At 50.6% G+C, this 27,299-nt stretch overlaps 1 protein-coding gene across 13 annotated transcripts in view; it reads right to left on the bottom strand.

Moving 5' to 3' along the window:
- The window catches only part of MBNL1 (muscleblind like splicing regulator 1), a 75,719-nt gene that overhangs the window by 35,997 nt on the left and 12,423 nt on the right, over window positions 1-27,299 (bottom strand). For 12 of the 13 annotated variants that reach the window (XR_011698782.1, XM_071566869.1, XM_071566868.1 and 9 more), the window contains exon 2: window positions 17,293-18,113. The exons of the other annotated variant lie outside the window; for it this stretch is intronic. Coding sequence is in view for 11 of the 12 variants with exons in the window: in XM_071566869.1 (XP_071422970.1) it covers window positions 17,293-17,466 (174 nt within the window). In the remaining variant the exon portion in view is untranslated. The remainder of the gene's footprint in view (window positions 1-17,292; window positions 18,114-27,299) is intronic. 13 annotated transcript variants of the gene reach the window in all.

The raw sequence follows: 27,299 nt of genomic DNA on the forward strand, positions 1-27,299 counted from the left end.
GATAAAGATTAGGCTGACGAAGGCTGGCCTTGCATCTTTTCTTAAATGTGCAACACAACAAACACAGCTCTTCTTTTCCTCTCAACTGCATCATGATTATCATGTAAGTGGAATCTTTAGCTTTGGTCTTTCTTTCTGCACGTGCAGACACAGGCAGACACTCCACCTGAACTTCATATCCTACCAAATGGAGAAATCTTGCTCCTCAAGTTAGACTGATTACTAGAAATCACATGTAAGAGTAAGTTTTATGTAAAGGAACTGTAAATGCACTGCAAAAAGGAAAAGGGTAAAGGGCTCGCTGTATGCACACAACTCTCAGGGACACCTGATAAAGAAAAGGTTAAAAATTATCTGTCTGCCACAGGGTTGCTCTTCACAAGTCCTTCTCAGTCTCCTTGCTGGCTACTGGGTGTTGAAGGAAAGAAGGTGTTTCAAGAGGGAGGATTTGGTGGAACACAGAGTACACATGAAATTTGTCAGCAAGCAAGTCCCGAGACAGGAGGGACTTGGAGTAAGTCAAGTTTTTAAGAGACCTGAAGGCCAGCTCTGTCCCAAGAATAGTTGGTGGAGAAAAGAGATGCTCATCAGACTGGTGAGCAAAACTTTGGAGAATTATCTAAGTCAGTCCATTCCCAATAAAAGGGCAGGGAATAAAGGAGATTTAGCATCAGCACAGCACTGCAGAGGGCCCTTCCTGGCCATGGAGAGAGCGTGGCCAGCGCAGATGATGTATCTGCAGTACAGGCTCTGCTGCAAGCACTTACAGCACACCTAGAGCCTCTGTAAGTGACTAGGGAGCAATCCCCCAGAAATGAGGAGAGCTTTGTACGTGGCCACTGGCCATCACCATCACACACGGAGCCTAAAAGGAATGGTACCGTGCCCTGGAATTCAGTCATTGACAGAATTCAGCACATGCAAATGAAACAATTAAAATTAATACTTGTTACAGTGCTACACTGCCATGAAAAAGTAAAACAAGAGAGCTGCTCCCCCTGGTGCAGCCAGGCCTGTTGTAGCCTGGGGGTGACAAGAGGTTTAATTCTAAAGATGAGAACCTGTTTTCCATTCTGTGACAGTTTTCCTACACAATCTCTGCTGGGCACGATTCATTTCCTACCAGCTCTGTCCCTATTCACTTCCAGAGAATGTTTCCTCAGAGTCTGCTGAAATGCCATGTAATTAATGGCTGGCGGGCACAAGCACCACCTGGGCTGGCAGCAGCTCCGGCAGGACCCCCATGTGCTGCTGTGGGACCCCCAGACCTGGCACTTGGCTGCCCACTCCCCTGTGTCACAGCAGCATGACTTGGCAGCCAGCAGCACCCCCAGGGCACTGACACTGCCCACGTCCCACTGGCCCCATCCCACCTTTTCAAATCCAGGGGAAGCACCTCAAGCTGTTCTAAATGCTCAGCATGTCTGAAAGCCCTTGGTGGCAGAGCAAGGCAAGGCCCTGAGTCAGCTCTGAATGGCCACCCTTAATAGACAAAAATAACTTGTTTATTCCTCCTGAGGTGTTATTTTTACACCGCCAGTGCTGAGTAGCCGTGGCCATTTGCTGCCACTGGTCCCAGTAAGGCACGTGGTGAGGGCTGGGTGCATGAGCCCTGCAAGGCACCAGATTGACAATGTCCCTGTCCTGTCCAGCTGTCCTATCTTGGTGCCAAGGGCTCAGTGGGGGGGTGGGAGAAGTACTCAGACCCAGGGGGTGCACAGGGAACACCTTCTGCCACTGCCCACCCTGCCAGCCATGCCCCAGCACCTGGGGAGAGCCAATCTCCTTCTCACCATGCCATGAGCCAGAACCTCCAGGCTCCCCATGGACCTCCACAGGGAAAACCTCCTCCTGAGCTGCTCCTTTGATTTCTAATCATCTGGAGGAAAGCTCTGATAAATCAAAGTGTGCCCGTGGTTTCCAATAAGGCAGAAGCAACTCCTCCATAGGCACGAGCAGCATCTGTTGGCTCAGGAGAGCTGAGGGCAATGCCATGATGCCACCCTGGCTGCACACACACCACAGCTCGCACCAGGAACCAAAGTGCAGCTCCACAGACCCAACGTGCTCCATCCCACAGCGCTTTCCTGAAGCATCCTGGTAACACTCTCCCAGGGCTCACTACTCTATAAACTCTGGCTTTGGAGGATGCAAGTTCAACTCAGCGAATGCAAACACCCCGAAGTGTGGCTGGTGAGAGGTAAGTGGGAACACCACAAAGTGAGGCAGCGGCAGAGGAAGCTGCTGGCAAGCAAATATTGCTCAACAGGACAGCGGGACTGGGGAAAAACTGACAGAGTGGAATAACAGGAAGCTTAGTCACTTCTGGACAAAAAGCGCGAAGCGTGAGAGCGGGGCGGAGGGAGCGGGGCGGCCACAGTGCCGGGACGGCAGGGCAGGCATGGCACTGGCCAGGGGACGGGAGGGCAGGCATGGCACCAGCCAGGGGACGGCAGGGCAGGCATGGCACTGGCCAGGGGACGGGAGGGCAGGCATGGCACCGGCCAGGGCACCGGGACAGCAGGGCAGGCATGGCACTGGCCAGGGGACGGCAGGGCAGGCATGGCACCGGCCAGGGCACCGGGACGGCAGGGCAGGCATGGCACTGGCCAGGGGACGGGAGGGCAGGCAGGGCACTGGCCAGGGCACCGGGACAGCAGGGCAGGCATGGCACCGGCCAGGGGACGGCAGGGCAGGCATGGCACCGGCCAGAGCGCCGGGATGGCAGGGCAGGCATGGCACCAGCCAGAGCGCTGGGATGGCAGGGCAAGCATGGCACTGGCCAGGGCACCGGGACGGTAGGCCAGGCAGGGCACCGGCCAGAGCGCCGGGATGGCAGGGCAGGCAGGGCATGGGCCGGAGCGCCGGGATGGCAGGGCAGGCAGGGCACCGGCCAGGGGATGGCAGGGCAGGCAGGGCACCAGCCAGGGCACCGGGACAGCAGGGCAGGCATGGCACCGGCCAGGGCACTGCAGGGCAGGCAGGGCATGGGCCAGGGCAGGCACAGGAGCAGGAGGAGCCTGCCCTGCCTGGGTGCCCTGCTGCAGCAACCCCTTCACAAACACAGCAGCATCCTGCACAGGCTCCTGCAGCTCCTGACTGCTGATGGCCCAGCAGACCCACATGCCCAAGGAAGGCTGAAATATTATAGCAGTTAGAATCTAAGGATGCAGCTGATTTTGAACAATCAGCATTACCACTCAAGCCCACCACAGGAGGGGGCCAGTGGAAGTGTGTGAGCCACAGCCGAGCACAGACCAGGGGCTGTCCCACCACAGTGAGACCCTGGAGAACATTCTGCTGGTGATGGAATCATCACATTTCTGGCAGCTCTCAAGCCACACTGCATTCAGACCATAAAGGCACTTTGCAGAAGGCTCAGGAGTGGCAAGGAAAGTTGAAAGGGAGATCAGATTTCCCTGGTGGCAATCTTTCACACTGAAAAGTGCCCACTACCCTTGAAATATGGTCTGCCCTGATCACGGATGACAGGATAGCAGCACTGGCTGTTAGTAAAGGCACTAGACAAACACAAACCCAAGGTTTTACTACATCATTCAGATTAGAGGCTAGATAAAGTCACCAAACCATGGCAAACTGATGACAAGCTGGAGTAATAAAGTTGTTTACTGCTTAGGCAAATGAGGGAAGAAAAGGATATAAATAACAAAGGGTTCAGCAGCAGAGAAGAAAATTTTAACGTACAAGTTTATGGTTCAAAGATTCCCACAGTGAGGATCTGTGAGAAGCAATTCAGACTTCAGTGGCAAAAGAAGACACCTAAAAAGGTGATGTATTTGAAATCGGGAGGCAAAGGGAGAGTTAAAGTCCTTAACAAAGAACAAATTGAAGCAGGCAAGGGTAAGAAAGGGAAAGTGTCGTGGGTAAACAAAGGCTGACAGTCAGGTTTGTTTTACCTCGCAAGTGTGTGCTGAGGTGCAGTAAAAGCTTCCTAACCAAATAAACACCCTTCCAGTCTCTGCGGGAACCACAGCGGGGCAAACCCGGGACCTGCGGAACGCCCGGAGGCCCCGCTGGGGAGGCACGTGGGGCCCCACATGGAGCACTGTGCACTTCGGGATACACTCACCACGTTCCCTCACAAAAAGCCAAGCCAGAGCAAATGCAACGCTGCAGGGCTGTCCCAGCTCCATGGCAAAGCAAGGAGCACAGACATGCCAGCTGGAGTGCAGGGAAGGACACGCTGCCCCACTGAAGTGTGCACAGCACGGGCACAGTGGGGCTGCCAGGGGGCACACAGAGCACCAGCACTTGGCTGAATTTCCCATTTGGGCTGGCCAGTGGGCCTTGCCCCTCCAGGAGCCACCAGCCAGCCCGAGACACGGGGTCAGTGCAGTGTCACATCCACCCGCAGCACCCACACCCCTGCACGGTGCAGTGACCAGAGCAGTGGGACAGGGACACACCAACCAACCTGACCCACCGTGGTGCCGACCCTCGCCCAGCTCTGCTGCACTCCCGAGGGGCACCATGCCAGGCTCAGCATGCCCTGCATCACTCCCAGGGTTTTCTCATACAGCTCAGGAACAATTTCCTGCACTAAGTGCTTTCCAGGCCTCCTAACACTGATATTGCAGATCAATATTTTACAACGACAAAGCTGTCTGATGGGCGTGTTGTGCTTATTTAAGTGTCTCTAACAGGCAGTGCTGCTGTAATCACACACTCTGCACTCCTGACACCTTCTGCCCCAGAGGCTTGGCCTCAATCACCTTCCACATGAAACAAAATGACAACAAAAGGACAGAACAAAAGATCCACTGTAAGGCAATGTGCAAATAAAGGCAGTATCTATCTGCACTGTCCACACCAGCACTGTGCAAATATAACTAAGGCTATGAGAAAACACCACTTGCTCTCAGGAGTTCTCTACCCTCTCTCCGTTAAGACCTTTGTATAGGCTTTATTTTTGAAAATGCAACTCTTTGTTAAGTAAGCAAATACACCCAGAGAGCAGAGACCTGTGCTGTAGGAACAAGGCCCCGGTGAGAGCCTGTGTGTGCTCAGAAATGTGGCTGCAGGGTGAATACTCAGCACCAAAGCCTTGAAACTCAACTCTCTGTCACACTGTGAGGGAGAGAAGCTCAGAAAAGCTCATGAAATATGTGACAATGACATTAGATGGGCAGAAAGAACAGGGAAACAGCAGAAGATGTTTCTCAGTGCACCAGGGCTCTGCAGGAACACAGAGGTGCAGACTCATCAGCTGTGAACAGAGCAGGGCAGTGCACACAGACCTCTGGGAAACAGGGGGCAGGATTGATTTTTATGAAGTTAAATAATCACAAAACATGCCAAAACACTGCTCTGTGGCCAGAATTCCCTTTGTTTATTTTCACATGGGCACCGACAGCTGCAATGTCCTGTCCCAAACCTGAGCTGTGCCAAACTTCTGCTCCCTCTGGAGTGAAGGGAAGCTCCCTGGTCCATCCCAGCAGCCACCCCAGGCCTGGGCAGCGAGTCCCATCCCACAAGGAATTACAACAGCCCAAATTCAGTGGTGAAAAGGAAAGGGGGTAATCTGTTTTAAAGAAGCCATCTTCCTGTAGGAAGCAGCATTTTCGAGAATTTATTCCTGGAAAGGGTGGTGAGGAACTGGAAGGGGCTGCCCAGGGAGGTGGTGGAGTCCCCATCCCTGGAGGTGTTCAGGGAATGACTGGACATGGCACTCAGTGCTCTGGGCTGGGTGACAAGGGGGTGATGGGTCACAGGTTGGAGTTGATGGTCTTGGATGTGTTGTCCCACCTTAATGATTCTGTGATTTCTGCTACTGGCAGTTTAAGTCTGCTGTAAGACACTTCAGCTGTGCCATTACCCTTCCCATACCCGCCAAGGCGAAGGAAATGCCACCTCTGCAGATCTTATCTGTGTGTGTATGAGCTCAAACACACACCCAGGACCTGAAGGCTCAAACGCCTGAGGCGTTCAGGCACATATAGCTGGTGGGAAATGAAAAACTTTCCACGTGTGGGAGCCAACCGAGCTGATGAAACAAACAGGAACATTCAGAGGGAGGACTGGTGTATTATGATCTCATTGCAGAAGCACTTTTCCCCAGGTTCAGCATGTGTGAGGCAGAATCAAAGCCCCAGAGATGAGAGCATCTGCCTCAGGGCTGGGCTGCAAGGCTTCCTCACAGGTGCTTTTCTTTTAATGTATTTCACACAGACCTATGAGAGGAAATAACTTATTTCTGTGTATTAAAAGGAAATAAAACCACTATTAAATTCCCCTCTTTTCCCTGACTTTTTTTTTTAACGTGAGACCAGACTGACTGTAAATGTAGTAAAACAGGACAGTAGTGCAATAGCAAATGAGAACTTCCTGGCCCCCAATCTCCCTACAAAGAAACAAGTTCAAAGTGAGAGCTTTGCCCACCACTACAGTCAAACCCTGAGAGCCTCTGCAAGGTGTTTCAGGGACCTGGAGATGTGCTGTTCCCAACAGCTGGTCCTGCTCTTCCACAGCCCCATCACCACTGGGAATCCCTGCCCTCCACAGCCACTGGGAATCCCTGCCCTCCACAGCTCCCAGGGCTCAGACAGCCTTTTACACAATTTTAAGGAGCAGAAGTTGAACCACGTAATTTGTCAGGTGATCAAAACAGAACTTAAGTAGTCACTCAGTAACACTTAATTATTTGTCACTTAAACAGAACAGAGAGAACTACAGACGGTGCTGGACAACTGGCCCATGGCTGCACTCCAGGCAACAATAAAATCCAGCTATGCTGTCCAAATTTTAAATATTAAATGAGTGTATTTTTAGCAACTGCTATTTTCAATTTGTTTAAGCACAACAGTTTCTTAATTCACAGAAGGCCTTTGCAGTTGCTGAAGGCTCCTTTTTATGTAAAACCTCAAAGTCAACACACAAAACACACAGTCTGAGAAAAAACCTGGAGGAGCTCCCCAGCACCAGTGGCTGCAATTGCTGGAATAATGCACAGCAAGGGCAAGGATTCGAGAGACATGGGATTAAACTGCTGGTGTCTAAGGGCTGCTTTAGCTCCTGCTGCAGGCAGGATCACAGGGTGTATACACCACGATGCTGACTCCCTGTTGTCCCAAACCAACCTCTCATCCCGAGGGGAATTCCCATGGAGGTCCCCAGTGAAAGTCTCCCTTGGTACCTGCCTGCCCCACGCCACAGCCAGCACTGACAGGTCCTGCAGCATCCCGGGGGCCAAGGGCTGTGCCCCCCGCCAGACCTGAGCAGGAACACCTCCAGTGCCTCTGCCAGCCCCTCCAGGGGGCCAGAAGGTGTCACTGCCACACCCCCAGACTGACAGCAGCCCCCTCTCCAGTCTCAGCCAGCACACATGGGGATTGCTATTAGGAAGACATTACTTTCCAAAAAATATTAAAATCCAACCACCAGAGCGCTGCAAAAACAGGTGCAGCAGCAATGCCTGTCCTGTGTACACACCAAGGGAAGCCCCCAGCCAACCACAGCTTGATCAGAACATTTGCACAGAAGTCAGACAGAGAAGGGATGTTCCAGCTCCAGAGCCCTGCTGGAACCAGTGATGGATAAAGTGCAAAACCCAGAAAGTCATTTTGACATCATTTACATAATTTACATCCTATAGTTTAATTTTTCAAAACTGTCATGTGAAATAAAATAAGATTAATCCCGAGCTCAGCTATTTTTCAAACCAGTATGGTTAATAACAGAGAAGAAGATAAAGCTAAATCAAAATGAAATCACTTTGCATTTCCCTTATGTCTTTGGGGGGAACAAAACTCTCTCCTTACCCCAAAGCCCAGCTCCTGTTCAACAAACCAGGGGCACTTCCCCTTCAAACTCCCACGTGCTCTTGGGGGGCTTGCCTGGTCTCCTCTGTCCAGCTCCACCAATGCCAAAGAGAGAGCAAGGCAACAACAATCTGAAACCCAGCCTGACCTAAGAACCTCTCTGTGATACAGCCAGGAGCCAGGAGCAAGCGTATGTGCAGGAACAGCCCATACTGTCCATAACAGATGTGTCCAGCCCAGAGTAAAACACTTAGTTCACAAGTATAACAAGTAACTTCAACCTTCCACTGCAGCTACTTTTTCAGTGTCTAACCACTTAGGTATCTAAAACCATCAGAAACAGCTAAACTGTAAATGTGTGGTAACACTGTGTAAAAATATTTCACATTATTACAGACCTGAACAGTGTCTCAGACAATGGCCTTAAACATGAAGAGGAGACCTCATTCCAACCCGACTTTCAGTGCCTGACTGAATGAAGCCAAATGCTAAAGGCTTCCAACAAGGCAAAACTATTTGTGCTTTCCTCCATAGTGGAAAAAAAATAAATCCATCAAGTGTTAGTCTTCTCTTCAGATATATTTAATCACACCAGTAGCCACATTTGGAACTAGTTGCAAAAAACCTCTTGCAAAAAGCTGGCAGAACCTGGGAACAAACACTTTCCTGGGGGAATCCCGGGGCCTGTTTGCACCCTGGGGCCCTGCCCTGAGCTCTGGGTTCTCCTGTCTCCTGGGTTTTGCTTTTGCTTCCCCTCCTGTCTGTTCACACTGTTCAAATACAGCCCTTTCTCCAGTGCCCTCTCCCACGTGGTGTAACAGCATCTGACCTCTTCAGCCTCCTGCCTTTTGCCTCTTTTCTGCCTCTCCCTTTAATTTCCAGGGGTTGTCACCTTTCTTTTCTCACTTTCCTCTGGTATCTCCATCTCTGTGTGCTCTGAAGGTGCCTCTCAGCCCTTGGACCTTTCTGCTACCTCTGGGCACCTCCCCAGGACCTTTCTGCTACCTCTGGAAAGGGGCCCTTGCTTAGCCCATCAATTTCCTTCTATTTAACACACATTTTGAGTTGACTTGTTGCTTATGGAACAATTTCATGCAGAAAAGTTAATGTCTCACCAACATTCCCACATTTTTCTATGCCTTTAGCTTCATTTTTCCCAAAGAGTTCGTTGAGCTTCCTTGCAAACCTGTCTCCTCTGAGCACCAACACTGCTCTGAGTATTGCAGCCTTTGGCAGGTGAGAGCACAGACAGGAGCCCGTGCACTCACTGCTCCAGCTGCACATTCGTGAAATGATCACCCAGGAGTGTTTGCCGAACACAAAATGCAACATACAAAAAGCAGCTACAAGTAAATTACCGGGGGAAAAGAACTTTAAACACTTCTAAACACTTTTCCCAGCCCTGTTTTAAACGACTGTCCAACCCTTCACTGTGCTGACCTTCACTGGTGCCATTGGGAAAGGGCAGTAGTTTTACTTTCATTGCAACAAAAACCTGAACTGACTACTTTACCTCCTGCTCTCAAAAGTTTATAATCATTTCCAGAAAAGCCAGTTTTAACCAATGTTGCATGGTATTACTGTTCCAAAAATCCCCTTTGCTTCCTCCTGTTCAGTCCAGCCACAGGAAAAGACCAAAGCCCAGTCCTGGCTGTGGTGAGCCCACCCTTTGCTGCAGGTCTATTTTGCCAACTGCAGCTCCACACACAGTCACTTCTGTGCGATAAATGCCTGGCCCAGTTAGGGGTTCCCCAAACCAACCAACCTCACCACAAACCCCCAGCACCATCAGGAAATATTTAAATCACATACGAATTCTTTTGCTATGAAACCATTCCTTGTGCTCCACTGCCAGTAAGACCTTTGCATTGTAAGGTATTTCACTTGGAATTAAAGCTGCTGTGTATATCCATCTGTCCATCCATCACCTGTGTGCCTTTTCCAAGGGAAGCATCTCACTGTGCTCGCAGACAGAGGTGCAGCTGCAGTGTGCAGTCAACACTCAGAGCAAATAACAACACAACAGGCACAAAGAACTGACTCTTTGTTTCCTCTGAGGTGTGTCCAGTGAGTGTGAACTCCTTAACCCTTCAGTGTGGCTTTCCCAGCTCACCTACATTTGTACTTGGCTGCAGTGACTGCAGACACCAACCCCAGCTGTCTCCTGACTCAGATCAAGGCAGGCAGGATTCTACCAGGGCAGGACAAGCAAGGGGATGTCAATGCAGATGATCTGCTGAACGTGCCCTACCACCGGAAAGCTGAATCCCAGGCACATTTCCCATCTACAACTGACTCTAACCCTGACCCCACTGTACTGTGGGGGTTTTCAGCGTGTCCCCAAACAACCCTGCTGCTCCTCAGGGATACCTCAGACCCCTCGGATCTGAGCCGGCTCGTGCCCATGACCTGCCCCAGCCACAAACTGCCATGTTCCACCTGGGGTTCAACGCTGTGCTTTCTGCCCCTGGTCCCACAGGAATGTCCCCCAACAGAGGTGGCTTTTGGGCCACCCACCTTCCACATCCTCCCAGCCTCCACTCAGCCCTTGGGCACACAGGGACACAAGCCCTCCTGAGCAGCCAGCATGGCAGGATGGGCAGTCTGCACACACATGAAGGACAATTTCCACTCTTTACCATTCCTCTTTTTCAAATTTTCATCTCAATCTCACAACTATTTATGTCTCTATTTAAGCCTGGAGTTATCCCACATAAATTCACTGACATCATACCAGCAAAAAGTAATGAGCTTCCTTTCCTCCCCAAACTGCTCCTCTCCTCAAACAGCACCGTCTCTTTTTCCTGACTATTTCCCAAGTTAGGAATGGCCCAGACAAACCTGCAGCCCAAGAGTGTCTCTCCTGGAACTCGACGGGCTCTGAGATGCGGCTGGATCCAGCCCCGCTCCCCAGCCGGCCCCTGGCCCCTCCTGCTCCAGCCCCGCCGCGATCTGTCGGCGCTCTCAGGAGGGATCGGCGCTGTCCCACCGGAGCGGCACCACCGCGCCCACCAGCCCGGACCGACAGCCAGAGACCTCCTCGGGATCTCCAGGGCTGAGCACTGGGAAGCTTATGCAGAGTGTGGTATAACAAAAATGCAGCCTGAGGAAGCAGCTCGCCAGTGCCAGGGTGAAGCCCTCCAGCATCTCTGCGCTGGATTTATTCTTCTTTAAAAATCCACTTCATCAGATGTATTTTTTTCTATTTGGTCAAAATGTTGCAGTTGCTTTCAACTACCTCAACACATATTCTGCATCAAGTAAATCCTTAGATGTTCCCTAATGACCAGGATAAGGCGTAAGTATCTCAATAATTCAAATATGAGCCCTAAGACAGTTTCCTTACTTGCATAATCCTGTGTTTCAGGACCTGACAATTCAGTGTTGACTTAAATCTCATTTCAACAGCAGTAATCCTCCAAGAGGCACCATGAAATGAGGAACAAGACAGACCTCCAGATTAAGACAAAACCAGCTCTTGTTATTTCATACGGGGCCTGATTTGAGCGCTGCTGGGCAGCCCTGGATGAAGAACCAGGCCTGGATCCCCAGCCCTCACATGAGCTCAGGCAGGGCTGGCATGGCACAAAAGGAAGCACAAACAAACAGAGAGGATTAAGGAGATGCCCATTACTGACTAGCCCCCAAACCATGCTGGGTCTCTCTCTTAACAAGGTTGTCTGGCCCTGAGGGAATGGGCAGGAGGGCTGTGGAGTGGCCTTGGCTTTGGCCAGCCTGCTGGAGAGGAGGTTCCTTCTCAGGCATCAGACTCTCCGACACAGGAGCCGATCCCGACGGGAAGCGCAGACTCCTCAGCTGGGGCAGCAGTTCCTAAATGACATCCAGTTGGGATAAGGAGGCTCTGCAGTCCCAATAAAGAAACACCAGCACATCTCCAAAGTCAAAAACCAGATGTGATCATTTGGTCTTGAATGTAATTTGTTGCTTCCAACTAATTTCAGTGAGCCTTGGCAACAAAGCATCTGCATTTGGAAAAACAGAGACTTGGGGTCATCCCGGAAAGGAGAGGCCTCACAGGCTGCTCCTGACCACTCAGTTGACTTGGGACAAATGACTGAATGTTCTAGACATGAGGTTTCCTTATTTTATGCCCTTTTACATTTCCCCTGCACACTAGTTCAGAATTTCACCAATTCTGACTATGCCCAGCAGAGTTCCAGACTGTAATACAAGCCCATGCTGGTTTCTATTAGGCCCAGACTCTAAAAGAGGACTGCAAATGCTGCAGAGCAGTGTTTTAATTTTTATTTAATTTCTTCCTGCTGAAGCTGTAAAATGAGCTGTAACTCTTTTGTCCAAGGATCTGATAAGATTTCAAAACACCATTTATCTTCTCACTAGAGCACACGTGCTTTTCATTGTTTAGTTTGTTAATGGACTATTTGCCACTCAGCCTAACAATTGCCCCATTTTCCCTCTGTATTTGCCACTTTCCCTTTGCTTCCTCTTCTGGAGCTCAGCCTGTTGGCAAACACACAGGCTGGAGAGGAGAAAAATGGCAAATCAGACCTTAGGAATTTGAACATTGTTTATGTTTTCATTTTTTGCCAAGGGTTACTGCTTTACGAGCTCCCTTGGAATCAGCCCTGTGTCCATCTGCCTCCCAGCCCGAGCTGAGCCCCTGCACCAGAACCTGGCCCTGCCTCGCACTCCAGGGGTGCAGACACCACACAGGTAAAATTACACACGAGGCACCTGCTCAAGCAGTCTGGGCTTTTCATTCTGCCTTAAGTAAAGAAGAATCAGAGCCATGATCTGCCATTCTCATATTACTAGTGAGATACACTTACTGGGATTTTCTTTTCTTCACTTTGAAAGAAATAAGGTTCTTATTCTACACCCTTAGGTAAGTGTCACACAAAGAGGACAGCAAGTCAAAATATTAATAGTTTTTGAAGCATGATGAAGTAGAGAGACTTGAACAATTAACAATTATATCTCTGAAGTGGAAGAAATAAGATGCTCACCAGTTTCAACAATAATAATAATGCATTTATATATTTTTAAGGCTTCTTGGTAAAAAGTGGCAGCCACTTTTCCAGAATTCAGGAGTTTCATGTTTTAAAAATACATACTTCTATACCAGAAGATAAAACACTACCAAAACAAGTACTGGTGGATCTTAGACACAAAGCACCAGAGCTTCAAGCTCAGACATCATTAGTGAAGAGACTTGGACTCCTAGTTTTCAGCTTCTCAGAATTTAAAAACAGCACAGAAATGTGGAAGTTCAAGACTTTTCAGCTGCTGAAGGGAGAGTAGGAAACTCTTTTAGATTTCATAGGGCACCCAGCTCGAGCATGAAGGAGCTGCAGCGCAAGAGAGCAAACACTGATTTGGCAGCTGCAGAGTCCATGGTGAATGCTCACGGTAAAGGGAGGGTGTGTGACTCGTGGTGTTCGCCATGTCCACTGAGAAACCAGCAGGCTTTGCAGCACAACAGCTCCCACCCCGCAGAAAGCCCATGTGAAGACGTGCTGAGCCCAGGCTGGCAGCGCTCTGGGACCAGCTGAGCCCTCCCTGTCCCTTCCCTGCCCCAGCCCACGGGCAGCAGAGGCCACACGTGGCACTGCTCAGACGGTGTCCCTGCATCTGCAGCTCCCACAACATTTGCATTTCACATCTCTCCCCACTGTGCAGACATCTTCATCTCAGCTTTCAGGAAACGCGGGTGACTCATCTATCGGAACATCTGACGGGGCCAACGTAATTTCAAAATGAGTTTCTACTTAGGCTTTTTTTTTCCAAGCCAAAAAAAAAAAAAAGAAGAAGAAAATTATTGAAAATTACACTAAAAATCAAATTTCTGTTGCAAACCAGTTTCTGGATTTAGGAACGCAAGTGCTTATTTTTGCTGCAGACAGTCTAACAGACTTTTAGGCATCCAAATTTAGGAAAAAAATCCTACGGCATTTAAACAAGGCAGAGCCAGAGCTGGAGCTGACTCAGCTGCTCCAGCGCACAATTTGAATACGCTACATAATCGTTCCTGGTTTAAAATTATCCTCCTAATATCTAAGGGCCAGATTATCCCACACACGTTCATCTTCATTTGTGCACTCCCCTAGGCCGGCCCTGCAGGTTTCATTAGCACTAATTAGGCAGCAGGATGACAATATCCCGCCGGGGCTGTCCCAGCCCTGACCTCCTCCTGCAGCACCTCAGAGTTACAGCCACAGGCCTGGCTGCCTCTTCCTCCCCACACTCCCAGTTACCTCAGACCAGCGGTTGCCTGTTCCGCTCACAGGTAAGAAGGAGCTGCCAGGTGTGCCCACGGGATGTTTCCCAACAAGTGAGAGCGTCCAAAGCCCAGGACTGCAGTGCCAGCACTCCTCACACAGCACAGGGCAGAACCTCAGGAGTCAACACCCCTCTCCACGCTCTAGCCCTACACAGAGTTTGTGCATTCATTTCACAGGGAGGGGAAAAAATAATTTAAAAAAAAAGTGCCTTACCCAAACCTAAAGTTCCACTTCTGGCCCCTCTTTTTGGCTCCTTCAGGCAGGGCCCAGCAGTGGCGTTTGCTGCGGTGGCTGCCCCGTCCCTGCAGAGGACACCTGGGCCAGGGCCAGGGACGAAGGGCACTGCCACTGCACGGGGGCTCCTCTCAGTGTCTGCTGTGCCTGTTTGTGTCCTAAATATAGCAGAGCACATGGGCCCTCTCCAGCTCGGGAGCAGTCCTGCTCGGGGCTGCAGCTCTGCAGCACTCACACCTGCCTGACGTCAGCACCACACAGGAGTTATTCCTAAAGCTCTCACACCAGGCCTTGGGAGTGACACCAGGGACAGGTCACAGCATCACAGGCTGGTCTGGACTAGCACGGCCCTTAAAGACCATCTTGCTCCAACCGCCTGCCAAGATGCATTCTTAGTTTGTAAAAAAAAATAATTCAGTGACTAAATATGTCTTACATCCAAGAGATAACGTAGGAATAGATGCTTATTAATACAACTAACATATACATTTAATAAAAAATCAACTACTTTAACATTAATGTCAATTTTCTGGCATACTGCTATTTTAGTAAAGAGCAAGGATATTACATATTGAATTATGGAAAAATTAAAAATTCATTTTCAATGTCCTAATCAAAAGAACTCTTTTTCTCTGTGCTAAACTACTGACTCCTTACAGGGTCCAGATGGGGCTGGTAGAACATTCCCCTGAATTGTTTTTACAGAATATCTAAAGTTTGGGATATTGCAGACAAGGTAACACAGTGACTAGAGCTGTTCAGATCAGCACACACCAAAACGGCCACAGAGCTGACACAAACCCAGCACGGAGCAGTGGCTTCAGTGGTGGGGATTGGGAATTCCCAGAAGGAGGAGACCCCTCCTCTGCTTACCCAAGGTGTTCTTGTACAGCCCCTTAACTGCCCAGCCCAGCGCGGGGGGCACTGACAGCCAGAGGTCATGAGGGGCAGCTCCCCTGCCTCGGTGTCTCAGCTGCAGCAACGGGATCCCCCAGGAGCCTCTCCAGCACCCAGCCCAGCCACAGGCCAACCTTTCAGTGTGAGCACAAGTAAACAGCTCTGCTCAGCAGTGTATTTTTAAACAGCAGATTCTTTCCCAGCTCCCAGCCCGGGCACTGCACTGGCTCCCCAGGGCACAGCAGGCTGCTCTCCTCTGAGGATCTGCAGTAACACAGCGAGGCAACCACAGCCATCACCTACGGACCTTGCAGAGCTTGACAAAGGTCATCATCAGCTCCTGCATTAAAAGGGGAGGCGAAGAGCCCTGCTGATGGCAGCAGAGGAGCCAGCCATGCCTCTGGGGCTGGGGAAGCCTGGCCAGTCCCAGCTCACACCCTCTCAGGTACACACCACCAGCCCCAGCCCCGCTGGCCTCCCCACCCAGCACTGACAGCTCGGGCACCTCAGTGACCACGGATGGCAGAACTCTGAGCAGGGGGTGCTGACAGGCAACAAACCTGGGTGATGCCTCCTATGGCGAAGGGAATTCATGTCCAGGTGACTCTGGTGGCTGTTTCCACCTTTTTGGCTGGATCCTCACCCTGAGAAGCGCAAGGCCAGCAGGGTCAGGCTGCTGCAGCCAGACAGCACAGCAATTGCTGCTGGGAACCACGGGACACTGCGGCTGCTGCTCCACCAGCACACCCCTCTGGCTCCCTCAGCCCCTCAGCAGGGACAGGCTGGAGGCTCCAAGGCCAGGCCCATGTTCTGGCAGCACTGAGGTGACACCACGGGGCTGGGCCTCCCCGCCAGCACTGGCTCTGCTCCTGCCTCTCGCTCCTGTTTAATGCATAAAAACATCTTGTTCCAACATACCCCCGCATGCACTGTAATTACTGTAACTTTAAAACAAATTTCAACAAAACAGAAACAAAACCATTTCAATATCTGCAAGTTAAACCATGGCTGGGGTGATGGGGTGTGCATTTCAGGCCTGAGAGCACTGGAAAGCTTTACCCCCTGCTCTGATCTGAGACAAAACCATTTTCAAGCTCGGGATGTTGCAGGATTGACACAAACCTGCTGTAACCCACTTCCTGCCAGCAGTGCTGGGGCCTTGCTGTGCACGACCTGCAGTAGCTGCTACAGCTACAACTCCCTCCCCAGCACGTCTGTGCCAGCAGCAGCTCCACACACTCGCTCCACTTCCCGGGAGCTGGGCCCAGCATGAGAAAATCACACTGGAGAAACAACTGACAGACACATTTCTGCTTCTCAACTTCTGACTTTGTCATGGCTCGACTGAATTAGTTCTGTACTGTTTGTGGGATGAGTATTTTACATAGTTTATTTAATTAATGAGAAATGAAGGAAAGGCAATGGGACCCACACATTTAATGCCCATCCCTGAAACTACAGCTACAGTGAGACAACAGAGATACATTTCCAGGCCCTAGCTTGGGTATGTCTCCTGAAAACCCTCCCTGCTCTGGCCCTGCTTGCACATCCAGAGGCACCTTGCCTTCTGCTCAGTGCTGGCCTTCCCTTAAGCAAGTGCCTTTGGGAAGAAGACGGGATCACCAGAGCAGTGCCAACCACAGCAAGGCAAGCAGGGTGCTCACAGACACCCAAACCACCCAGGGAGGAAAACACTTCTAAGGTTCACCATCAGCTGTCCAGAGACACCAACAACCTGCTGGTAATTAAGACGGAAAGAAATCCTCATATCACTTACATGGTTTGTGCTATTAAAAACAAAGAATCCTTACAGTGACTTTGCTGTTTCTACGTGAAGTGCCCTTTATTTCAGCTACAGGCAGGGAATAATTTGGAGGCAAAGAACGAGTCCCTGTAGCCATACCAGAGGATTTGTGCCCTGCCAGGCATATTTTCCTTCATTCCCCCTATCCCTCCCCTGAGGAAAGCAGCAAAACAAATTGACAGGCATCAATAAAAGCAGCAAAACACCCCACTGCTGGCAGCCAGCACTCACTCCAGTTTGGCTGCAGGGTTCCTCTGGCTACAACCACTTCTTTCATTAACTACATATCCTTGAAAATAATGTAATATTTACTCACTTTCAATGAGTCAAAGCAGGCGATTACTCGTCCGTTTTCAACTTGGCAGCTTTTCGATGGGTGTGCAAATTTACATTCCGTGTCTGGTCGCGAGCAAGTCCCCCTCTGGAACTCCCTACACACTTCCAGCGTTAGCCATTTTGTGTCCCGGATCGGTGTGACGCTAACAGCCATCTTTAGATTTTACAGGTAGTTAAAATTTCCAATAAAAACGGGCAAACCAGGAGCCGAACTGATAAACTGGAAATGACCGAAGCGCCACCTCCAGAACACAGTTTTCCCCCGCTCCCTATTTAAAATAAGTACATGTAAAACTGGGTGGCTGCAGTCTCGAGGAAGAGCTGTGTCACCAGAGTTGGAGGCGTGAGCCCGCTCCGGGGCCGGGGCTGGCAGCCAGGGGTGCCCGGGGCAGCTCAGCAGCCCATGGTGCCCGGCGGGGCGGTGGCAGCGCTGCCCGGGCGCTCCCGGGGCCGGGGCCGCAGGTGCCTCCTCCGGGCAGCGCTCGCCGCGGGCTCTGCGGTGCGACCGGGATCGATTAGTTTGGCATAGACAGTGCAGCAGTTTAGAGCAACGGCCGGCACCGGGTTTGGGCTGGGGCTTTCCTCCTCCTCGTCTTGGCTGTCGGCAGCAGCGCTCTGACCTTCGGGCACACTTGGGCACCGTGCGCGGCGGGGGCGGCCGGACCCTCCTCGGGCGGCGCGGGCAGCGGCGGAGCGCTGTCGTCGCAGTGTAGCTGGCAGCAAGCAAGGCAAAAGCAGCGGCTGCTCTAGAAGCGGTCCCAAGCAGCAGCGACGTCAGGAAAGGCACTTCTTAGTACCAACCTGTGGAGAGAAGAGACACGTTACGGGCGGCGGCGGCGGCCGCGCCCGCGCAGGGAGGGCGCTCGGGCCGCGTCCCCGCCGGGCCGGGCCGGGCCGGGCCCAGCCGCGCCCGCGGCCAATCGCGGCGCGCGTTGCAGCGACACCGCGGGCAGGCAGCCAATGGCGGGGGCCGTCTTATGGAAGGTCGCGCCTGTCAGACGCCGCGGCCGCGCTGCTGCCCCGAGCGCGCCCGCCCCGGCGGCTCCGCGGGCGGGGACGGGGACGGGGATGGCACCGGCACCGGCACCGGCACCGCCCGAGCGCCCGCCGGCCCGGCCCGACCCTCCGAACGGCCCGGGCCCCGCCGCGCCGGGGTTGGCCGGGGCCGTGCGCGCGGCCCGGCGGTAGCGGCGTGCGGAGCGCGGGGGCGGACCGGGAACGGGAACGGCACCGGCAGCGCCCGCCCGGAGCCGCCGCGAGCACAGACAGAGCCCAGAGAGCGCTGAGCCCCCACCGGGCCCGCCGCGCTCACACCGCCCGGCCCGGGCCCGGCCGCTCCCGCTGCCGCTGCGGCCACCGCAAAGCCCCGCACACCCCGGAGCGGGGACACCTTCCCGCCGCTCCTCCGAGCCTGGGGCAGGTGCCCAGCGCCGCCACAGCAGCCTGGCAAACCTGCGAACACAGCCCCGGAATAACCGACTGCGGCTCCTCCTGTCCCCGCCTGAGGATCCGCCAGGAGCGGCCCAGGGCACGGACACACCAACGGGAGGTCTCCTGCCAGCACCGCAACCCCACCGGCGCCCTCCCGCCTGCCTTCAGGGCAAGGTTGTTCCCATCTCCATCTCCCTGAGGACGCTGCTTCGTTATCTGCCCATCTCCCACCAGCCCCAGCGCAGGTCCCTGCCAGGCACCGCAAACACCCCCCGGGAAGCGACGCTGCCAGCACCGAGGGAAACCAACCACAAACAGCTACAGAGAGTCGTTTTCCAGGGACCAAGTGATTGGAACAACCACGGGGGAAGCAAAGCACACCTAACAGAGCTAATGAGATTACAACAAGCACCGTGGGTTCTTTGCCAGGACACTTGTCATGCCACATTTTTAATCCCTGTTAACAAGAGACAATCAACTGTGCATAATTACGAACACAAGGTAACAACCAAGTGTCTTAATGGTAAACACAGATGCTCATGTGCTTCAACTGCCTAAAACTCCCAGGTCAGGGTCATCCTATGCCAGTAGTTACTACTCATCAGTGCTTGGGTTACTGAGGACTCAGGTCTTCAAAACTTGTTTCCCAACAAATGCCCAGTCAAACCAGTTTGGCTCTCCCACCAGTGCCACACTCCCAGCCAGGACAGATCAGCTCCAAGAGATCTGAAAGCCCAGAACACGCTGCCCTGCCCAGGGCCATGTGCCAGCGGGTCCCCCACGCCCAGGGGGCATCCCAGCTGCCCCAGTAAGGATTCCCACCACGCCCAGGGGGCATCCCAGCTGCCCCAGGCAGGATTCCCACCACACCCAGGGGGCATCCCAGCTGCCCCAGGCAGGATTCCCACCACACCCAGGGGGCATCCCAGCTGCCCCAGGCAGGATTCCCACCACACCCAGGGGGGCATCCCAGCTGCCCCAGGCAGGATTCCCACCACACCCAGGGGGCATCCCAGCTGCCCCAGGCAGGATTCCCACCACACCCAGGAGGCATCCCAGCTGCCCCAGGCAGGATTCCCACCACGCCCGGGGGCATCCCAGCTGCCCCAGGCAGGACTCCCACCACGCCCGGGGGCATCCCAGCTGCCCCAGGCAGGATTCCCAGCCCAGCCCAGCTTTCAGGAGCCTGAACACACCCCCAGCCTCCTGTCAAGGTGCACTGCAACTTGTCCTTCACAGACACAGCCGAGAGGGATCCACTCCCTCCCACCATCACTCCTGCACTGCACATAACGACTTCTGTTACTTTGTTATGAAGGTTTATTCCCTGTGAGGTCCCTGGGTCCGGGTGCTGCCGGCAGGAACAGCTCAACAAGGCTGTGCAATAGCTCTAAGCAGGGTTTTCTCCTGTTCATCACTTTGGTACCCAATCCATACCAAGCATTGATTTTTCCAAACACCATGAAGAGTTAGAGCAGCAATTGATGTATTTTACATGCTAAAGCCAATGCAAGTTCAAGGCCATGCTTTCCAAACAAGATATTTAATTTCACTCTCATTACAGGAGTAGTCACCCCTAACGAGGAATGAAAGAGAGCACCAAGGCAGCACACAAAATAAGAACAGATGAAAACTGGCTTTTGTGCCCTCAGGAACTGACAGCAGAAGTATTCCCAGCAAAACTCCCCAAACCATGCTTAGTCCTGGGTTTGTAGTAAGTTTTCAGTTGTGAGTTGGACAGCCCTGGGCTCAGAGGGAATTCCTGCCCCTGCTGAGGTCACAGACACACCTGGGACTGCACCAACCCAGGCTGAATTCCACCCTTCCTTCTTCACACTGCCAGCCACAAAAAGAAAAGTGTTACTCCGAGGAGCTGTAATGCCTTGAAGACAAACCTTCAGAATGTGAAGAAATACTAAATGTCTATTTTGTCTGCAGTTACTTGAAGAGAAAGTGTTTTGTCAGAATTTATCTACCTGAAAACAGCCAGAAATGCCAGCTTTAAAAACAGCCTTCAAGCAGAAATAAAGGCTGATTGCAGACCAGAGATTTATCTTCAATATCTCCACTAAATAAAGGTGTTAGCAGAGAATTGTAATTTTTTATCAGCATAAACTATTTTCCCCTCACTTTGAAATTCCCTTGTGATATTGCAACTCACTAAGGAGTCCCCAAAAAGCTTCAAATGCTACAGGATACACTGACTGCAAAACCAGGTGACACAAGTGATGCCTCCTTTAGACTGTCTTTGATAAGCTGAGAATGACTGCAACAAATCCAGAGGGAGAAATGTAGGGACAGGACAGGAGAAGGACTGAGCTTAACTTTCTATTTTTTGTTAAATTAAAATTGATTTAGGGGCAGACATTTTCCAGACCCCACCTAGTAGTAGCCAGTCAATACTAAAGGCTGTTCTTTATCCACAGGTGGGTTTTGAAGTTCACCTTTTGAAATTTGGAAGGATTTGCTGCTTGTTTCAGGAGTGTTGCAACACTGATTTGGCCAAACCATGACCTTGCCTTCACTGATTATCAGGAATACAAGGAAAATGAAGCTAAAAATGTTGAAAGCAAATAAAACAGTGATTCTCAGAAAAGACAGAAGAGAGAAATAGCACCAAGAAGTCCATTCCTTAAGAGGGTAACAGAGATGACTCAGTTGTCTGCTGAGTGGGTCAATGAAAACAATTAAGAAACAGCCTCATAAATCAATGGAAAGGTTATCTTGGAAATGCCCAAGAAAGTAAAACTAACACAGAAGAAAGTCCTATTACTTCTCATTATTGCTACAAAGAAATGTTGTACAGCCAGGTTAATGATGCATTTTCCCTTCTCCTTACAGTCTTTGACACAAGAAGGAGTCTCCCTGCACTGGGAATTGTTCCCAAAGAGCCATTGTTTGCACTCTTCCTGTAACTGGGTTCGCTGGACGTCCCTGCTTTCTCTATCTCAATTCACACACATCTCTCAAAAAATGATGTCTAAAGCTAGGCAGGCAAAAAGCCCAAAAGGAGAAGATGGCAGGGAAGAATGCTATTTTTATGCTCACAGAAAGTGGAAGCTGAAAACACCAGTCTCAATGACATGAGAACTGTCAACAAGAACAGATAATTACACAACGTGAATTCATCCTCATGACAATGACTCTAATGAGATAGGAAATGGAATAAAATCAATATTCTATTTACACTGACGGGGCAGTCTCAAAGCCTGAAATTGCCAAATGGCTGTCTTTTAAATCAAGGAACACGGAATTACTGACTGCCTTAGAGTATTTTCAAAACACCTCTGCCAAACTCAAAGTTTACCAATAACGTATCTCAACATAAAATTTGGAAGAGATACAGCAATTACTCCTCAGCACAATTGAGGGATATAATTATAGTGCTGTCACAAAATTAAGCTGAAACAATGAGCTAATTAACATCTTGGCCCCTTAACAGTTTAGGATTGGGTAAAGATAAATATTCCTTAGTAAACTTGAGCTGAGCAGCCCAGTTGTGTTGTCCTGTGGCTCCACAGGAGCTGCACCCTGTGCTCCCAGAAGGCAGCAAGACAATCCCTCTCTACATTTTGTACTTTCACATATATCAGGAAAAACTGGTCCAAAGGCAGAGCAGAGAGCAGCCAGCTCAGGAGCAGGACTGCCTGGGTGCTGCACCCTGAGATGGATTCCACAGCTCCCAGCCCAGCCACCTGGGCCTCAGAGCCCGGCACAGCTACAGGCACATGTTCACTCTGGAGTCCCACACTGCACTGGTGAAAACTGCCAGTGCTGCTTCTGTGACCCAGATATTTTGCATGATACACATAGTTTTAGTAGTAGTACTACTACTGTTTTAAAGGTTTTTTTCTGTACTGTTTTAGCTCTGACAGACTTTCCTGGTGCAACCTCCCACTGACTTCAGTGGCTCTTCTGGCACATCCCCATCAGAAATGGTTTTATCCTGAGCCTATTTCACAGTTTCTGAAACTGTTTTAGCAAAACCACCTAACTGTGACAATCCATCTGAATTTAACACACCCAAGTGCACTCAGTTCATGAAAATGGGATAAATAATGAAAAAAGAGGCAACACGTTGTAGACTACATGCCTCAATCACATGCAGGAATCAGGTATTGCTCCAAGATTCCCATCCCCAATCAAACCATGAACCCATTCCCACCAGCAGTGCAGCAGCACTGACAGACAAATCCCTCAGCCCAATCCTCTCCTACTTTAGATTACAGTAATGCTATTTTCAAGCCACAAAGTTACAGTGCAAATTCCATAAACCCTCTTTCCTTTAAGGAGCAGATGGTTACAGATTAGCTGCTATTGCTGCAATTTTAAAAATCTTTAAAGTCAAAAAATATGCCTGTTGATTTCTTTTTTTAATAGCCTGGGGCATATATCAATCTCCTTTACAGAGATTGGTACTTCAGGGACACAGCAGTCACAGCCTGACAGCATTAGCTGGACGTGTATTTATGAACAAGAACAGGGACGGGCAGTGCCCGGCTCGGGACAAGGACACGGCACATGAGCTGTTATTCTGCTCTTGCAACTTTAAAGCAGGGACACAAAACAGGGAAGGATGACTCTGCCTTTAACCCATTTTACATCAAATTTATGTCTTACACAGCATTCACATACCCATCCCCACCACTAAACTTGCAAATACTGTTACTGGTAGTAAAAACATACCCACACTGTAATTCCTTCACCGTAACATTCACATCATGTATTTTAGAAATGAGAAGTTCTGTATTACCCCAGCAGAGGAGAATTTCAACTATAAAAGAAGTGAAATTTCCAAAGAAGTCTAAAAAGAAGTTGGATATCTTTAAAAGTAACAGCAATCTAGTGATACAAGTTAAAATTCTGAGAAGTAACAAACTGAACAGAATAAAACCAAATGCTCTTAATAAAATCATGTCTTACGTGCTTGTTCTAATTAATAGTAATTTTAAATGTGTGATTTCTATCCAGAGACATTTGAAAGACCCTAACAAAACAACTATGCACTCTTCCAAAAACTACGAGCTATTTATTAATCAGCCTCTTGCACATTTGTTTGATTAAGGGCAAATGTACACAAGCCAAGCCAGGCAGGAGAGCAGCGACGTGACCCCTGGCAGAGGGGTCAGAGCAGGATCAGGCCCCCAGCGCCGCCACCTCCGTGGGCAGCACAAGGGGCACAAGATGGACCTGTAAAACCTCCCCCAGTCCCTGCTGCACCTGCAGGTGTGTGACCCTCACCCTCACTGCCCTGCCTGTGCCAGTGCGAGTGGGCTTTGGGTGTTCTCCTCAGGAACAGCCACATGGCAAACCCCTGGGGATGGGTCCCACAGCTGAGATTCACAGACAGGAGAGACCTGTGACAGCAGCACAGAGGACACCACAGACAGGAGAGACCTGTGACAGCAGCACAGAGGACACCACAGACAGGAGAGACCTGTGACAGCAGCACAGAGGACACCACAGACAGGAGAGACCTGTGACAGCAGCAGAGAGGACACCACAGACAGGAGAGACCTGTGACAGCAGCAGAGAGGACACCACACAGCTGGAAACCCCGTCCTGCTCCCTGGCTGCTGTGTAACAGGTGCTCACTGTCCCAGCCAGGCCCAGCAGAGTTACAGGAATTACTTGCATCACTTCACCTTGCACCTGACTAGAGGAGAACCAAAAAGGGCCACGAGTGCAGCTCAGGAGGAACTCGCTGCTCTGAGTTCCACTTTCAGCAGCGGCTGGAGCTCGGTGTCCGATGGCCCCGTCCCTTCAGCTGGGTCATGGGGAGCTGTGGCAGTGCAGGGACAGCCACAGGCCTCTCTCCAAGGACCAGAACACCACATGGGCATGGGGGACAGCAGCGTCACCCACACAGTTTGGACTGAAGGAATGCTGAGGAAAGAGGCAAACCCACACCCTGGCTCTGCAGGGAGACCAAGCAGCACCCCAAGAAGGGCCAGGGGGACCATGTCTCCAAAGCCACCCCAGGGTCCCAGAGGGCAGCACGGCCATGCCAGGGACACCCAGAGCTGAGAGGCATCGCAGCTCACTGCGAGGATGGCACTGCCTGACTGTCACCAACAACATGAACCACAGGGCAAGGACAGTGCTGGAAACCACCCCAGTGTCTGCTGCAAGACAGGACACACAGCCAACCATGTTCTCAGCTGTCTGTCCTCGGTGACTGTCAGATCCCAAACAGACTATTTTCTGGGTTTGATACATTCTGGTCTTATATTTAATTTGTATTTATCAATCATATCCTTCCAGGATAAAAAGTTGTACAACCTCTCAGAAAATACAACAAATCTATATAATTTCATTAGTTAAATAAGAATCTAAATCTCAGAGAATGTGGATTTTAACTCTCTCTGCTCTGTCACCATCTGATGTATCCGAGATCACTGTTATGCAGTAACACAAAAGCAAAATGATTCTTCCATGCACAGCAAAACTAATCCAGTTTAGGAGACTGCCTTCACTGACCTAACAGAGCTTTCCTTGACTTTGAACAGAGATCCCTACACATACAGTGCTCAGTAGCACAGAAACACTTCTTGATGTGATTAATTCTGCATCGTGACCAACCTCACCCAAGCTAAATAAATACATGTGTCTTCAGATACCAAGGAAAAGCTCCAAATTAGTCACTGGTATTAAAGAGAAGTAATAAAAACTGCATGACTATGTTTTATTTTAGGAAAGAAGCAGAAAATGTCTTTGAGCAGTTTTTAATCAGTATTTTGCTTAGTGTATTGTTATGCTTGTTCATCTCCAATCATGATATTTACACAGCTAACAATAACCATGAGAAACAACCCACTAATGACCCTGTTTGGAACAGCTTTTGCTGCACAAGATCTCAGCCAGGAGAGCTGCCACAACACATGGAGGTGGGCTGGGAAGGGACTTCTGAGCTGGGCTAGTCCCCGTGTCAGAGGTGGCAGTGGGGCTGGGAACACGGGCCCATGGAATTCCTCACACGGGAGACTCCTCCCTGTCCTCTGCTTGGGTTCTCCTCAGTGCGTTCCCTTTTCAACTAACAGACCTGTACAAGCCACCCAAGCTGACCACACAGTGAAGGCATTGGGGAAAAAGCTCAAAAGATTACAGCTTTCCTTGTATTTTCTCTCCTATCTCTAAAAGCCATTGAAAAACAGGAACTGTGAAAGTTTAAATTTCTACTCTTACCCAAAAAACCCCATGGAATATTTGGAAAATACCTCCTGAAAGCAGTTTTTAAAAAATGGTGATTAAAGACAAAATGCTTAGAAGTTGTAGAAAACAAAACAAACAAACACAAAGCATTAATTTTGTCAGTCATGCAGAAAACAAGTGAAAGAGGTTAAAATTCTTGTATTTCAGTTCCACCATTAGCTCTATTTAATTAGAAGAGTTGAACAGAGCTGTGTCTACTTTTCACAACAAAAATCGCATCATTAAATATTTATTTATGGAATATATTTGCACATAAATACAGGAGCTCAATAAAACACTGATAAGCAGCACACGAGATATCTGCCCAGGGACTTCCTTCCCAGCAGCCTGCAAAGCTCCAGCATGGCAGCAAATGCTGGCATTCCCAGAACAGCATTTTCACTGCTACTCATCAAAAAGCTGAAAAACACATAATTACATTGCCAGGATCACAGACTCACTACCTGTGATTTTTCACTGCTTGAAAGAAGGCCCAAAGTCTGCTGAAGTTGTGCCTATGCACGGAGCACGGAAGGATTCTCGGATGAAATTATGGATAAAGAATAACGGACTTCACTGCAAACCAGAGGTGATGCAAAGTCAGGAATGCTATCCAGACAATACAAAGTCAGGAATGCTATCCAGGCAATGCAAAGTCAGGAATGCTATCCAGGCAATGCAAAGTCAGGAATGCTATCCAGGCAATGCAAAGTCAGGAATGCTATCCAGGCAATACAAAGTCAGGAAGGCTATCCAGGCAATACAAAGTCAGGAATGCTATCCAGGCAATACAAAGTCAGGAATGCTATCCAGGCACTACTAATCTCTTCCAAACGCTGCAATAAACATTTTTGTTTGGATTTTATTGCAAGGTTCAGAGAGTCACAGAAGAACATACAAAGAGTTTATTTCTCCCAAGAAAGCCCTGCTGTGCTCATCAGTATGAGCAGCTGACAGGACCTTCCTCCCATGGAAGCAGGATGGCTCCTGCAGCACTGAAATAGCCACGGAGCAGTGGCCCTGGGGAGCAGTGAGGAAGAGGAAGGGCGGGTGGCCCGGCAGATGCCGGAGCACGGGCTCCCTGTGCACACCCAGACACACACACACACACTGTGTATGGCCCATCCAGGCCGAGAACCCCCTGCCCTCAGCTTGGCAGCCTGCTGGGAACACCTGCCCCAGGTGCCCGGAGCAGCACACCCCAGAGCCTGCACACCCTGCACGGTGCCCAGGCAGCGCTGAGTGTAAAGGCTCCAGACCTCGTGGAGACCCCGACAGCGCAGCAAACTCCGTGGGCTCCTACAGCAATTCCCTGACATTCAAAGGCAAAGCTTATCTCCTCAGCACTATGCAGTGTCACTGCAG

The sequence above is a fragment of the Pithys albifrons genome, chromosome 11 (assembly GCF_047495875.1).
Source record: "Pithys albifrons albifrons isolate INPA30051 chromosome 11, PitAlb_v1, whole genome shotgun sequence".
In the NCBI taxonomy this organism is placed as follows: Eukaryota; Metazoa; Chordata; class Aves; order Passeriformes; family Thamnophilidae; genus Pithys; species Pithys albifrons.